This window comes from Haliotis rufescens, unplaced genomic scaffold, assembly GCF_023055435.1.
Source record: "Haliotis rufescens isolate VD_foot unplaced genomic scaffold, xgHalRufe1.0.p SCAF_14, whole genome shotgun sequence".
In the NCBI taxonomy this organism is placed as follows: Eukaryota; Metazoa; Mollusca; class Gastropoda; order Lepetellida; family Haliotidae; genus Haliotis; species Haliotis rufescens.
The window spans coordinates 17,162,334-17,179,096 of NW_025963824.1; the positions used below are offsets into that span (position 1 = coordinate 17,162,334).

Below are 16,763 nucleotides of genomic sequence, written 5' to 3' on the forward strand. Positions count from 1 at the left end.
ATGAATGTGTGACTGAGCCCTAAGGGACCAGTTGAAAGGTCCGATGTCGTAAAAAAGTCTTATTCCTCACATTTGGGGTGGATGGGTTAATGGTCATGTAAATTGTCTATCCGGCAAAAAGAATTTATCGGATTTTCCGTGTTTTACACAGTAACTAAACTAAACGGATCCTGTTTTCATTCATATGTTAGGAGTTATCATGAAATACATTCAGTCTTTCAAAGGTTGGGTTTTATCATCGCCGCCAATAGCGGAAAGTCCATCTTGTGCAGTACGTAATATATGACAGATTTGATCCATAAAAGCCCTACAAATGATTGTCAACACCTCGTAAATAAACTTCATTCAATCAACGTTCCAAAAAGAACAGTGCAAAACACGAGAATGCGTGTCAAAAGAGGCCACACAAGTCGGATATTCAACATTGGGTGGTATGTCTCAAAACGTATTCGACATCGAACGTTTGAACTGGTCCCAAAGTCACATTAATATAGATAACGATTTGCACGAAACCCACGTGCACCACACAGTCATGTGACATGTACTGTCCGCGGTTCATTGACCTTGATATATATTACTTGTGAATAGGTGATGGTGCGCCTGTATTTTGACAGCCGCGTCTGAAGTCTGTATCGCATTAACTTCCAGTGCAGTTGCATTCATCAATGTCCAAAACGAAGGCACTTTCTACTCGGCTAGACTAAACATGAAATCACAAAGTGACGGTGTTGCACTTAAGAAATTCTCAATGAACAAGTTATTGCTCAAAGCCATTTTAAGAACACAATGCAAATGTGGACATACAAGGGCGTCAGGCATTGCTGATACTTGGTTACGACTATGTTTGTTTGTTTGTTGTGTAACACCGCACACAGTAATATCCCGGGTATTTGACGGGAACCTGTAGTGACGCGAGGGTACACTATACTTGACACGCAATCAACCAAGTCACCGAGATTGACCCCCGATCCATAGAGGCGTGACCAATTCCGACAAGCATAGAATACCGGGAACCCTTTTCTGTACCACTTAAATGATAATAGATATTCGTAAAATATTCCCCACCAAGACGTTTTCCTAGGTTACTGTTATTGATGATATTCTTCTTATTATTATTACTTATTACATATGTCATCAGTTAGAGCACCGGAATCGTGTGATATAAACATGACAATTGTACACATGTCTGAAAGTCATGATCTATTTCATATTCTCTCGTGGGGATTCAGGGTCCGAATACGTCACCGGTGTCTCAGGGTCGTACAGGGGAATCTGGCGGCCACGCCCTGTCAATTGGGCGTGTCATCGCGCCCTTAGGGCATGGAGAGTTGCTCTCGCTGTCAGTCACTGGTTGGTTTGCCTGGTCCAGACTCGCTGGTCGCAGACCGCTGTGAGATAGTTTGGATATAGCTGATGGTACTGGTCATATAGTGTGTCCTTTGTAGTTCAAGTATTGATGTTTGTGGTTTATTCAGGTTTGTGGTTTATTCAGGTCGTGGCCAACTACTTCGGGAACAAGAAACGATACGAACCGGTTCCTGGGAAGGAGATTCATTGGGCTGGAGGAAGAACTTCTCCCCCGCCGGACGTGCCCAAGTGTGGGTTTGATGGAGCCAAGTGTCCACCCGAGGGTTCGTTAACAGACAATTTACACCCTAGAATAACGTTAAGCATCTGAAATTACATTTTTGAAAGAAAGAATCCCTTTTCATTGAAAAGGAGCCCCAGTGAGATGGACGACTCAGAACCTGAACCTGAGGTAAAATCTAGACTTGCTTCATTTAGGGATTTTGCATAACAGAAAAAGCTGGGCGGAAAGGAAAATGTTATAGTCCATGGATTGTGAGACAAATTATTTACACCCAAGGAATTCATAAGTCAGTGTTGGTTTGTAAGTCGTTGGTTGACAGTAGGAACAGGACCGTGACCCGTTACTTTGTACGTCCGCCATTTGGGTGCGATGTCAAACCAAACCAGCCAGCCCTTGATGCGCTGTCGTTATGTCTGGTCTCCTAGAACTTCCTCGTCATGGTGGACACTCGCTCCCCATGTTAGTTTATCTGTACGATGTTCAAAGGAAACCTTTCTCTGCTACCAATCCTGCTACTTTTAAACTTCAAACACACGCCAAGTTGTTTTATTTCCTGAATCTAAAACCCCGAGTAATTAGTGAGACCTGACATGTATACTGGTTGGTTCAAGGGTGGTCGCTGTCTTGGCAGACACTGTTCTATAATTATGTTGTAACCTAAAAAAGACTACAACTCAGTTAGAGTTATTTAGCCCGAGACGTGGGAGGCTTGGAGTACTCTCAGGGTGCGCATGAGCTGATTATCTGACAAGGTGAGTGAGTGAGTGAGGTAGCTCACCTTGTCTTGTGCATCAAACAGAAATGCGAGTCGAGTTAAAAAGCAGTCTTATGTGCGCGACTCGATAAGTCCATAGTAGAATCTCTTTAACGATGCCAACACTTCACATTTAGGTTTTGGGCTGGATGTCCATGTCTTTTCAAATGCTCTCGACAGTCGAGTTTTACCGAACAAGACATTGCTTCAAACACTGCACACGTTTTCTTGGGTCTGTATGATAGTGAGGATGTCTTGTTATCGATCTCTGTGTCTCTGTGTCTTCTGTCGATCTCGACCCGTGAAGATTCGGGTTAAAATAGGTCTTCAGCAACCGTAAAAGGCGTCTATGCTTGCCGTAAGAGTCGACTAACGCTATCGGGTGGACAGGCTCGCTGACTTGGTTGATGCATTTCATCGCATCCCAGACTCGATTGTTTACAGAACGTCGTCACACAGCTGGAATATTGCTGTGCGTGGCGTTAAACAACAAACTAAAGATATGGCTCAATACTGACAAACATGGTGCCGTTGTATAAAGCGATCTTAGCGCGAAGGTGATCGTAACTCCCATACCTTAACATAGTTGTACGACAGTCGTAGCGCTAAGGTTGTTTTGTACAACAGCACCCAGATTCTTAAGATCATTGTGGATTATCAGCGCCTATGCAGACGAATGGTTCATTCACCAGGCAACATGTACGAAGGTTCCAGGTTCGTCCGAAAAGAAATGAAAATTTGTTACTTTCATTTTACACCATTCCCATTTCCTGAAGTTAGCACTGTAATGTGTCTTATGAAGATTGTGTTCAAATGCAACATACATTTCAAACGAGAGACATCCAATAGCGAGTACATTAATATCTAACGTCGTAAAGGCATTACTTCAGTCTTATAGCGGAGACACTCAATTGAATAACCACGAGATACGGGGTCATTCAACAGAGTACCCTGAGCGGGAGACTATCTATAGAATATCCCTGGGACAGAGGAACATTCTGTAGAAAGTCCCTGCTTAGAAGTTATTCCACCAAATGCCCCTTTAAGACAATAGGACGACGTGATCCTTGCTTTCTAATGCGGAATCATGTTACATGCGCACGTCTTTAGTCTACGATTATACAATTTCATTTGCCATTGTACAGTCGGTTATGAATTTTGCCTTTGAAGTAAAACCTCATTGATAGAGGAATAATTATTGAACACGAATAAGACACTGAGTTGATGAGGGTTTTTTCAATCACACACTCAGTTGAAAGTGAGTGAGTTGGGTTTTTCGTCGCTTTGAACAGTATTCCAGTCATATCACGGCACATCAAGTTAATGTTGGAGGAAAACCTGAAGTGGTGCAGGTCTCAGAACTTTAACACTGGTGAAGCCAACGAGCACGGGTATGGTGCTGACAAACCTAGAAACACACTAGGGGCGAAGCGGGATTTGAACCCACAATCACAGGTTTCTGAAGTGCCGAAGGCACACCACCTGACACAGCGAATTGCGGCGCACCAGACGACTGGGCCACACGTGCCATCAGTTGAAATTGATTGTTGTTAAACGGCGCTCTCAGCAATATTCCAGCGATACCCGGATCTTCACGGGTCCAGTTGAAACTGAATGTGACACAGGATGATATTGGACAGCAGTTTGCGCAGGTTCTACCTCAGCCTGCATTCTGCTCATTCGTGGTCCATATGCAGATCCATGGATATACCATGCATATACCATGGATATATATTCACATGGATGCCCAACTCAGACACAGTATACTGACCCCAAGCCGGCCAGACCGTGTTTTATCCCCTTAATGCCGAGTTCCAGGCATGGAAACAACTTGTCGTTTGGTATGACGCAGCCGGGAATCCAATCACCGCCCTTCCGCTCTCTGGACAGACACTCTATCCACCAGACCACGTAGGCCGTCGTAAAAAGCTTGAAATGAGTAACAGCGCGATGTTGAGCTTTGAATTCTCAAACGATAGATCATTCACTGTCTCTTCAACATGATCCAATAACAGCAATCACTAACATTTTTTTCATTGCAAGAAAATCTCTCATCGTAATGATCTGTTCTTTTCAAACAATCGAACAAACCATCTCTCTCACGCGCCTTGCTGTCACTGACGATTGGCTAAAAGCACGTGCTTGTGTCACGCGTTTTGCACGTGAAGCTCGTGACCCCGCCTCGTTATAATCCGGTTGCATAACAATCTGCTGAACTGGTTGCAGATTAAAGTCATATATTTCTTTCAAGAAAAGAATAATAACACTGTTCGAGTTTGTTTGTGACGGCTTTAATGCCAGAGAAAACGCTCTTCGGTTTTGGTTGAAATTAAAAACACATGGGGTCGTGAAAAGCCCTCTTTTCTTTCTGTCTTGCATTTACATTTTTTTTTAAATGTTTTCTCCTCAACATAAAGTACTGCCACAGAAAATGTCTCTCATAATTGTAGCGATATAACTTCTATAAAGGCAGGGGTGTTTTTTGTTTGTTTGTTGTTTAACGCCGCACTCAGCAATAGTCCAACTATATGACGGCGGTATGTAAATAATCGAGTCTGGACCAGACAATCGAGTGATTGACATCATGAGCATCGATCAACGCAACTGGGATACGATGACGTGCTTCAAACCAGGTCAGCGAGCCTGACGACCTGATCCCGTTAGTCGCCTCTTACGACAAGCAAAACTGCCTTTTACGGCAAGCAAGGGTTGCTGAAGACCTATTCTACCCCGGATTTCCCCGGGTCCCGCTGGAGTGAGTTTGATTTTACGCCGCATGTAGCAATATTCCAGCAATATCACGGCGGGGGACACCAGGAATGGGCTTCAGGGTCCCGCTGGAATGCAAGACACCTTAAAAAATAGTCTCTATATATTTTATTGATATACACCACATGCATGTATACATCACGTTTCACGTTAACCCCAAATTACTATAAAAAAAAAAAAAAAAAAAAAAAAATTATGTATTGTTTATGCATCTATATTATATCATGTATATTTCCCAATATACATGTAACACAACGATGCTGTAATGAAAGGCACTGTCACATGTACCCACCCTGGGGCACGAGCTAACATCCGGTTAATACGGATCGGGTGGTAACAATATGTGGTATCGACGACCATGTGTCGTTCTACCCCTACGGCGTGATGCTTGCCGCGCTCTTCAGCAACCCATGCTTTCCGTCAAATGCGACTACGCTTGTAGTAAGAGGCGACTAACGGGATCGGGTGGTCAGGCTTGCTGACTTGATTGAAGCATGTCATCGATGCCAATTGCGTGGATCGATGCTCATGATATCAATCGCTGGATTGTCTGGTCCAGACTCGATTATTTACAGACCGCCGGAATATTGCTGAGTGCGGCGTTAACAACAAACCAACCAAACCAACCTACGGCGTGGATCAGTGCTCATGATATTAACCACTAATTGGCTGTTGCCGAATTATTTACCGGCCGTGACGTGGCTGGAATACTGCTGACTCCGATGTAAACAACACACACTCACCAAGAGAATACATTTGGACTGACGACATGTTTATTGTGCAAAATGAAAACAATCCAATACCACTCGTCAGTCTAACAAATATTGATTTTGTGGGTTTTGTGTCTATAGATAAATAGCACTGCATTAATTGGGCGTTATTTATTTTGCAAACTGTTTGGAAAAAATACAGCGAAAATATCCGATTTTATCTCAAAAGAAGACTAATATTTTTAAGGCTTGGTGAAGGAAACGACTTGCTTCCTTGCCAAATGCGTTGGGAAGACTTGCAAACCTGCACCTCTGTTTACACGAGGTAAAGAAGATCTCCGAGGTAATGCTTGGATCAGCTCAAACTGAGAGAACTGGGGTTGGGGTGGTGTGGCTTGGGGAGGGGGTGCCTTTATAAACCCAAGCTCAACCGAGGAGAGGGATTAATTCCTCTTAGAAACCGAACAAAAAATGCCATTCGCCTAATAAATGTGGAAAATGTTTTCATATCGAACACCACATTTATCAGCTTGAGTGTTATTCACCCCTCTCGTTTAGTGGACTCGACCGGCTAAGAGTAAATTTCGCACATGCAGCACAAGTGTCTTGCTATAATCTCTCAGCTGTTTCTCTAAACAATGTCGAATTTTATCGGTGTGCCTTTTTTAGATCATCCAGGTGCCTTTGCACCTTATCTGTTTGTGATCAGTGTCTTCATAAACACAAGAACCATGTCTTGTTGATACTTCCTACAATGATGTCGTCGGAATGCATGTTAAGGGCGAACTGTACAGAATCCCCGAGTGGTTGAAGCACACTGGCTTGCAGATCAGAGGGATTGGCGGGGGATCCTGGTTTATATACCTGTGTCGTGGCAAGAACAGGCTGCGAATACATGTAGCTACTGGTAATCAAGGATAAGTTGAACCTACTCACAAAGCCAGTTTCAGACAAGTAGGCGATGCACAGAATTTGGTTAAACTTAATTAATTTGATACTGGTTGAGAGGGTGTACGCATGTGTGCACGTGTAGGTCATGACGATGAAATTGACCACAGTCCCGTGGACAGACGTAGTCCTGATTAGACCATTGAGAGGTGACAAGTCGATGCAAGAATTCTCTAAAAGTCGTTTGAAAGATATAATATAATTACAAAAAAATCCATAAACAAATACATCAGATTAATTAAGGAGAATGTCGACAATAAATTCGTTAAGGTCTCAACTCTCACAAACATTTCATGACTGACACTATTCATTACTGCTCTCTGGGGTTAAAAAGTAGTCCTTTCATTGTCACGATACTACACAACTGTGTTATCTGTGCACATTTGTTTTCTTCGGGTAAAAAACATCAGCATGTGCTCTTATGTGCTATTGAATTCGCTGGTAGAAGTCGTTGTTAGCCGAGACACGCACATATCCATCGTAGTACTTGTCGCGGAGACCCGTGAAGATCCGGGTCGGAATGGGTCTTCAGGAATCCACACTTGACGTAACAGGCGACTAACGGGATCGGATGGTCAGGATCGCTGATTTGGTTGATGCATGTGATCGTTTCCCTATTGCGTATTCCCTCGATTATTGACAGACCGCCTTCATACAGCTTGGAAATTGTGCGGCGTTAATCAATAAACAAACAAACAAACAAAACTTGTCGCTAACCACCCACTACGCCTTTTCTTCACAATGGTACACGCAAGTGGGCGGACCTCATACAGAGTCATACGGGGTAAATTGTGAGGTCACAACGCAACTGATCGTGGCTTACCAAGGGTCAAGGGTTGGGGTAAGATGACGAATGAATAGCATGCAAACCGTAATCTCGTCTTAAAAGCAAACTCACTCACTCACTCACTCACTCACGCACTCACTCACTCACTCGCCCACATTTTGTTTGTAGAGCCCTTTCCAGAGTACGGCATCGTGATCATTGTCCTGGGTTCCGTGCTGCTGATCGTCTTGGTGGCCACGTTCTTTATATACAGGTAAGTATAAACTTACGGGCAAAAGAAAGCATACACCCACGTTTGATGATGGCTAAAAATGAAAAAAAAGCGAGAATTCTTTTCGATGGTGATGGTGATGGTGATGTATTTCATACGGATATGGTGTTTGTTTGCACTTTGAGTTTGCAGTGTTTCGGCGACTGTTTTCAACCTAGTAACGTCTCGATAATGTTTGTAATTGTTTATAGCCTCCTGTTTCTCATGCAGTGTTATAGTCATGCTTGCCGAGTTGACGAGGCCTTGACACTTTCATCACATGTTCAAGAGATATGAAATACAAAAGATTATCACTGACCTTTTCTTTCAATTGGTATGATGACACTTGGACAAGGCGACGGTGGTGATTATAATGATGATTATTATGATAGTGATGATTTCTGCCCACAGACATATAAAGCTAGAGGCAGAGTTAGCGGAAATGAACTGGCGAGTGAAGTGGGATGACATCCTGTTCGGATCCCCTGGCAAAAATAAGAAACTTGATCGGAGCGGAAAGGGCAAAAATGCTGAGGTAAGTATTGCGTCGATGACCCTTGACACCCACGAGGAGGGGTGACCAAGGATGCTGTTCAAGGATGACAATGGGGCTCATATGGGATTCGAACCAATTATCACCGGATCCTGGTGCGGTTGAGGTTTGTAAGTCAGCGAGTAAAACTATGAACTACATATCTCTGAATGTACACCCCAGGTGCAAAATATTACACATGAAATTTTGATTTCAAAAGTGATTCATTTTCATCACCATACTCGTGTTCGTGGGTTTCACGAAAGTGTTAAACGCCCAAGATCACCTCGGTTGGAATATTACCGAACAGTGACGTAAAACAACATGCGCTTTCCTTGTAACATATTATATTATATTAATCACTGGATTGTCTGGTCCAGACTCGATTATTTACAGACCGCCGTCATATAGCTGGACTCTTGCTGAGTGCGGCGTAAAACAACAAACAAACAAATCATAAATGTCACATGGTCATGTCCTTGCAAGCAATCTGTCTGTAATGTTTGCATTCTGTCTGTGATGCAGGTTCTTGTTGCAGGGATCATGACCCTATTCCTTATTATCGATTATTCTCAACTGCATATTGGTATGCATGAAACATGATACATAACTCTATTGTTACAGCGGGTCTCGTTCTCCAGCTCCTGTTCGAGGGACACAATCGCCGTCCTGAACAACGTTGGCAACAGACAGTTGTTTACAAAGACAGGGTATTACAAGGTAAAACACACAAACGGGTAACTTTTAAAAAGGAAATGATGCGCATTCAGTCGACGCTTAAAATGAAAAGCACTTATTTCATCGGCCAAATGCATGCTTACATCTTAAATACGGATATAATTGTGCACAGTTTCATGTTACTATATATGAAAGGACGATCTTAACAATCATTGAACACGTGGCAATATCTTAAGATAATCTTTTGAAGGACAGCGTCAATAATGTTAAGTGCCATTTTTATTTTCCCAAACCCATCGACCAGGAATGTTCTCGTTAAAGTCGGTAAGACAAGAAAATGTCTAGCTTAGTGGCCGAAGTGACGCAGGTGTCATATATTCTCTAAATCTGCATATATTCATGACATTGTGCGAAGGCCGATCTGACTTATTTAGCTGGACATGACTCAATAAACAGTTCTTTAAACGCAAATTAACATTAAGATTATTTCCTACTTCCAACAGACTTTGGTTTAGTTTTGTTTGTTGTTTTACGCCGCATCCAACAATAATCTATATGACGTCAATCTGTAAATATTCGCGTCTGGACAAGACATTACTGTTATTGACATCACCAGCCTTGATCCACGAATATTGGGATAGGTTGACATGCAATTAACCAAGTGACCGTGCCTGACCGAGCTTGACCGAGCCTGACCGAACCTGACCACCCGATCCATTTGGTCGCCTCTTACGACAAGCATTGGTTGCTGGGGACCAATAAGCTTACCCGAAGTCCCGGCGAGTGGACTTTCGTTCAGGTATTTGTTGGAAGATATATAATGACACCATGTTTCAAATATGAAAATACACGTTGAAGGTACTCCTGAACAAAGAGTATTATTTCTGTTTTATACACATTTAATTTATGATAAAGAAATTTGCCGTGAGTTTAGTATCAGTGAAAACATCCGTCATGGAATGTGTACGGCGACAAACGTACACTCACTTATCAAGGGAGGGGTCCCGCATATCAAAATCCTCTTTCAGATAACTTTACTGCCAACAACATACAACATTTGGTTTTCAAAATCACCGATTGCCTTGTGATTGTATTGGCGCTTCAAACACCATCCTGATGCACTGTGTTGCAGACTGAGAACTGTCACGTGGCCACGTGGATGCGAGCTGAAGTCGTCACAAGTATATGAAATGATGTATGATACGCTCTAAATTGCTAGATGGATTCAGCTGATTTTGTGCGTTGGGTGTTACTTTACAGGTGTTTAGTTTTGTTCAAGACATCAAAATTGGAATTTCAATATGACCGCCTGTTAGCCATATTTGATTTAAGAAAATAAAAACTACTTCTAAATAAAGGGCAAGTGGCGCGAAATTTGATGAGTGAAGTATTAAGTTTGTTTATAACTTCTTGATCGGAAATCAAATATGGCTGCCAGTGGCCATGTTTGAAAAGACAAAAATAAATTGAAAATCAACATCTCCTTAGCAACTGCTGTGCAATTGAGGCTGAAACGACACCCGCTTAGTTTACTGAAGAGGTTCGAATCTGAATTTCAATACGGTCGCCACCTCAGCCATTTTGAAATAGACATTTTAGACCATTACTCAGCCATTTGTATTCAAAATGTAATGACGGTTGTCTGGTTAGCAGAAACGATAGCAAGAAGAAATACGCTCGTGTTATTTCCCCAATATTTGTAAATTATGTTATCGGTGGATTTGTAGAGTATTTAAGAAAAATACACCTCTTACACTTCATGTTGCGTTTCGTAGCTAGGAAACAAACCGCTAATATGGATCCAGGGCGACAGGAAGTTCTCTAATTAGGGTTTGAACTGTTTCCAGTCAGATTACAGTTGACCCGTGATGTGGGGTAGAATTGGTCTTCAACTTCGTATCCCAATAAATTGCGTATATCAATGCTCATGATGTCAACCACTAGACTGGCTAGTTCAGACACGACTGTTTACAGATCGCCGTCATATAGCTGGAACATTGCGGCGTTAAACAACAAACAAACAAAAGATCAAACTTATTCCTAGAACACGTCGAATCCCAACTGCGTGGATCGATGCTCATGGTGTCAATCACTGGTTTGTCTGGTGAAGACGCGATTTTTTACAGACCGCCGTCATATCGCTCGAACATTGCTGAGAGCGGCGTTGAACAACAAACCAACCAACCAGCCAAGAACACGCAGGCCACAATTGTGCATTAAATTGAAGGGAGATAACTTGTGGCACCTTGCCGTCAATGTGTTTTCCGTTACAACTGTTGTTTGCGTTGTAGACCTCTTGTCCTGTTATTTCCTCACATAATATTTTTTTATATGCGCATCCAAGTTTAGTAATAATAGAAATAATAATACTGACAATATTATTATTAATGATAATTGATTGAGGTATGTATAGTGCGCCATATCTGCCCATGAATGCCTGCTTCTATCAACAATCATTGGAGTGAGTTAATGTGTGTGTGTTGGGTGTTTCAGGGCGCTATCATAGCCATCAAACCCATCTCACGGTCCAGCATCACAATACATAAACCTTTACTGTTGGAGGTCAAAACGGTGAGTTGGTGTTGATTAAATAAATAAAGTTTAATTGCAACAAGACTTCCTCATGACAGTTACCTGACTTGTCGATATTGTGCTGCTAAACGATGGAATCTTCCGAAGCCGTGCACCAATTGGATAGAAAACTTCATTACATAAGGTGACAAACACATCTCACCAGTACTTACATTCCCTCAAAAAGGTGATTTTATCTGGTGGGAAACGACGCGTTCTATCTAACATCGAACTTTTAATTTTAATCCCTCAACACGCACACAACATTGACAATATGTTCTGTCAAATACAACAGTTATGAATACGTAATTTGTTTCCCTAGTTTTCGCTTCTCCTCATCAAAGTGATGGTATATTTATTTTGGTAATAGAAGAAGACACGCGACAGCCATGTTTCGAAAATTTAAACCATGGACATTATCCACAGAAAATAGGAACCCTATGTATTGTTAAAATAGATTTTCAAAAGCTTGTTTTCAAGAGCACTGTGTGAGTCATCCCCTAACATGTTTCCTGAGCCCTCGCTTCTGAGCCCCGCTCCCGGGGCAAGTATAGTATAGGATCTGACAGTACAAGTGCCACCATCAATTATTGCCTAGGTGTCACTTTCTGATATTGATGGGTTCATCATAAGTAAACATAGTTCTGATCAAGAATGAGTATATTTTTCTGCTTCAAAATTACTACATCATACTTCCATGCATTTTAATTTATACACTGAATCGCAAAAGAAACGTCACCCCAAGTGACATTGCATGAAAAGTTGTCATTTAAATATCTGTGTAATTTTTGTCAAAGTTTCTAAAATTTAACATTACTTTGTCCGGATTAATGAAATTTGATGATTAAAAAACAAAGCAGATGACAATAAAACCTATCGCCCAAAACGCATCACGGCAACGGCCATGGTAACCCGATGCACGTGAGTTCCATGCAAATTTAAATGCACATGCGTTCCCCCATTCCTTGCCCTATAAAAACCCACCCAGATCGGATAACATTCATTCGTTATTGAATTGCTACCACATGCCAAGATTGACAAGAAATCAGCGACACCAAGCCCTTGGACGATTGCAAGCTGGACAAACCGCCCGGCAAGTAGCCAATGCATTTCAAGTCCACGTAAGGACAATATGCAGGCTCCAGCAACGGTACCAGACCACCAACACTACAGATGACCGACCACGTAGTTGAAGACCAAGGGTCACCACCCGACGTCGGGATCGTCAGATTGTGCGATAGCATCTCCAAGATCGCTTTGTTACTGCTACGGAAACTGCTCTACAGACCATGGGGACACACCAGCGACACATTAGCGCGGACACCGTGCGCCGACGATTGACGAGCAGACATCTCCACTGTCACAGGCCACACCGAGGACCCATTCTGACACCACGTCACCACCGGTACCGTCTTCAGTGGGCAACACAGCACCAGCATTGGCGCCACCAGCGTCCTCTTCTCAGACGAGAGCCGTTACTGTATCTCAACAGCAGATGGCAGAAAGTCTGCCGACGCCGTGGGGAACGTTATTCGGATGCTTGTGTTGTTGAGAGAGACTCGTTGGGTGGTCCGAGCATCATGATGTGGGGTGGAATTGGTCCTGCACAGAGGGTCGGCCCAGTGGTCTTCCAGAACATCGGTTCAGGGAGAGGCAATGGTGTCACAGCAGCTCGGTACATTGATCAAGTCTTGAGACCACACGCCATAACTCATTTGGCACGTCGCCGCAACCACGAGTTTCAGCATGATAACGCCCGTGCCCACACTGCGAAAGCAACAATAGACTTCCTCCAGCAGAATGGCATCAGGACCATGCAGTGGTCTGCCCTCAGTCGCGATTTAGCACCTGTGGGACGAGATTCAAAGACGGCTGAATGACGTCCGACCAAGGTCGACAACTGCAGCTGAACTTTGTCAGGCGTTCCTCAGAGTGTGAGCTCAAGTGCCTTTGGCCTTCATCAACCGCCTCATCAATTCCATGTATCGACGTTGCACGGCAGTCATCAATGCACATGTCGGACACACGAAAATAATTTCAACCTGATGATCAGTTTTGCCAAGTTTCATCTTTTTAATAATTATGTCTCAAAGTATGTTTACAGTGTTTGGATAAATACGGTTTCTCATATATCTATCCATGGTGACGTTTCTTTTGCGGTACAGTATATACTAGTAAACACGACAGACTGACAAGTAGTTCTGTAGTAAGTAAATATTGATTTGTTACAGCAACACAATTTGTTTTCAAAAGAATCGTTGCAATACACTACACTGGCTATACTTCTGTTCGGACTTCACGGGTTCGAATCCCGCTGACGTCATACTTTTTCATTAGTTACTCTAGCTTAAACGACAGAGCGGGGTTCATGTTTATAACATATGCACCATATGTAACCCTTCCCCCTTGTGATCACATGTGTTGATTGTAGATGTATTGCTCTATTTGACAGATAAAAGATTTACAGAATGACCACGTGGTGCGGTTTATAGGGGCGTGTCTGGACTCCCCCCACCAGTGTATACTGACGGAATACTGCCCCAAGGGGAGCCTACAGGTAGTCACGTTACCTTCCTACAGACCAATGTTTGAATCTGACACCCGCAAACCATTACTTGTCAAACTTTAAGGGGAATACTGAAAACGTGCATATACAATAACAAAATACCCTTAATTTGTGTATTTAAGTTGTCAAATATAAATCCTGCGCACCCTCTATCACAATGGGTCATCTGTACTCAATGTTTGTCGTAAGACGCGACATCGCTTGGTGGCTACGCTGTCATTGTACCACGAGAACGTAGTTCGTTGCTTGCGCTATCATCTACTAGTTTGCTTGATCCAGTAGTCGAACCCCGCCCAGATATAGCTGGGATATTGCTGACTGCGGCGTGAAACATTCACTGATCACCCAATATATAGCGATGCTATGTAGGGGTAGGCAAAGAGATTTGTTCTTCTATTAATGAGCCGAAACATTTTGTTGCCAAGGTGAATCATTGTCTTTAATTGATTAGCATATATTCCTTTGTACATCCTTCAATTCATTATTATGTGGTAGACGGTGCCGTCGAATATATACTTAAGGGTAAAAATAAGGGAACGACTACAAACTAGACATGTTCGGGACATTGCCTCAGTGCCACCCCGGGTACCGGAATGGAATAGGTCCGCATCACTCTGTTGATGGTCGTACCAAAGTGGCTTTTCAGTTGAGGTGCGTTGCCTGTATGTTCCTATTCTGGTATTACATTTCCCCCTGCCTGTTGTTTCCAGGATGTGTTGGAGAACGACGAGATACAGCTGGACTGGATGTTCCGCTACTCCATCATGCAGGACATAGTCAGGGTGAGATGCTTCATACACCCTTGTTACAAGATGCTGGCTGCTACACATCCGTGAATACTGAATACAACAGCTGCAGTCACAGAAGTTATTAGTTCCTTCTTTTCCAATACTCAACACAAACAACGGGCAGCATGTCCTACATTCAGAGTGGGTTCGGGTGCAGAGATGCGTTCCTTGCAATGGGCACGTCAGAAACCTATGATCGTGGGTGTGAATCCCGATTTGCGCGATTTTGTTTCAAGGTGTGTCAGCACCACACCCGTGCTCCTGCACTAAAATAAATCCGTGCAAACAAAATCCCGTATTTTGTAAGATAAAAGTCCTGGCACCTGGTTGTCAGTAAAAATACCTTACATGAGAACGTTCATACCGTACCCACGGTACGCCCGTACCTACGACCGGAACGTTTTATGTACGATACTTGTACTGACAATCAGCTACGAGGTACGATATATGCTGTATTTATACGTACAACATCAGAAGAAGTGTTTTACAAATTAAAACTTCTTAAGATACCTGAATTGATAAAACAATTGTTTCTTTTTAAATAAATCGGTGATAATACAATAAATAATTTAGCGGAATTTACTTACAACTTACAGCGTTGTACAAAAATGGCTCCGACAAAACTCGCCCGGATGATATCCCATAGTGCTCTGTTTGACCAGAGCACACCGTAAATACAACACACGAGGGCGTAAATATGTTTCATTGGAAAGATTTCTCGCAAACATTCAGTACTAGTCGTGGTAGTGACGGGGTTTATGGTAAGATATCATCAAAATGTAACAGTTAAAGTGACGTTTCTTGTACGCTAATTGTTTTACATTGTGGGTTTCACCAAAGTGGTAAACGTCTAAAGCCTGCATCACTATGGGATTTTCTCCCACATAAAGCTGCCACGCCGTGATATAACCGGATTACTGTTGAAAGCGGCGTCAAAACTGACTCACTCATACACCATGATGCACGTGATCACGGATAAAACCAATGTTTGTGTCTGGCTTACTGTTTAGCGCAGAGTGATCACTAAGCTTGTGGGGTTCTTTTCAGGGAATGGCATACCTGCACAGCAGTGAAGCTAAGAGTCACGGGAGGTTAAAAAGTACGAACTGTGTCGTTGACAGCAGGTTTGTGGTCAAGATAACAGACTTTGGCCTCCACTACTTCCGGGAGACGGATGACGACTTTGATGAAATGGACTTTGCGCTGCAACAGAGTACGTCAATCAGGATATATTGATATTGTCTCAATGAGTGTGAGTTAGTCTAAACTGAAACGTCGCATCGGCAATATTTCGGACACGTTGCTACTGTCGCTGTGGCACACCTACAGCCAATGTACGGATAAAGAAAGCGTGCTGGGATCAAGCAGTGTGAAGTGTTCATTCGGGAAAAAAAAATCGGGATACTTTACGGCGCTTCTTTCAATAAATTTCTCAAATTTGGTGTTCATTTTCAAAGTCACATGTGGTGAATCTAGTCATTTCAAAATAACATATTTCGATGACTAAAGTGCAGTCAGTGTCTACATAAATGCACGGTGACTGCCAGTGTCTACTGTCTATTTGAAAGTAGACCGTCACATCTATTCACTTTCTACTGGTATTTGTAGAAGGATTGTCACGTCTTGTCAGTGTCTACTGTCAATTTGTCTACAGTCTTATTGTCTACTGTCTGTTTGCAGGTAGACTGTGGTCGGGTCCCGAGTTGCTGAAGCAGCAGAACGTCCCGTGCGAGGGAACACAGAAGGGGGACGTGTACAGTTTTGCTGTAATCTGCCAGGAGATTGTGTACAGGAAGGGCGTCTTCTATCTACAACACAT

At 42.8% G+C, this 16,763-nt stretch overlaps 1 protein-coding gene across 3 annotated transcripts in view; it reads left to right on the forward strand.

The window, feature by feature from the left end:
• LOC124152597 (atrial natriuretic peptide receptor 1-like) overlaps positions 1–16,763 on the forward strand; it is a 243,628-nt gene that overhangs the window by 176,555 nt on the left and 50,310 nt on the right. For all 3 annotated transcript variants that reach the window (XM_048395072.1, XM_048395073.1, XM_046525577.2), the window contains exons 6-14: positions 1,493–1,631; positions 7,728–7,812; positions 8,221–8,344; positions 8,966–9,061; positions 11,513–11,590; positions 14,043–14,147; positions 14,867–14,938; positions 15,992–16,157; positions 16,625–16,763. The exon at positions 16,625–16,763 is cut by the window's right edge and continues 17 nt beyond it. In XM_048395072.1, the coding sequence (XP_048251029.1) occupies positions 1,493–1,631; positions 7,728–7,812; positions 8,221–8,344; positions 8,966–9,061; positions 11,513–11,590; positions 14,043–14,147; positions 14,867–14,938; positions 15,992–16,157; positions 16,625–16,763 (1,004 nt within the window). The remainder of the gene's footprint in view (positions 1–1,492; positions 1,632–7,727; positions 7,813–8,220; positions 8,345–8,965; positions 9,062–11,512; positions 11,591–14,042; positions 14,148–14,866; positions 14,939–15,991; positions 16,158–16,624) is intronic.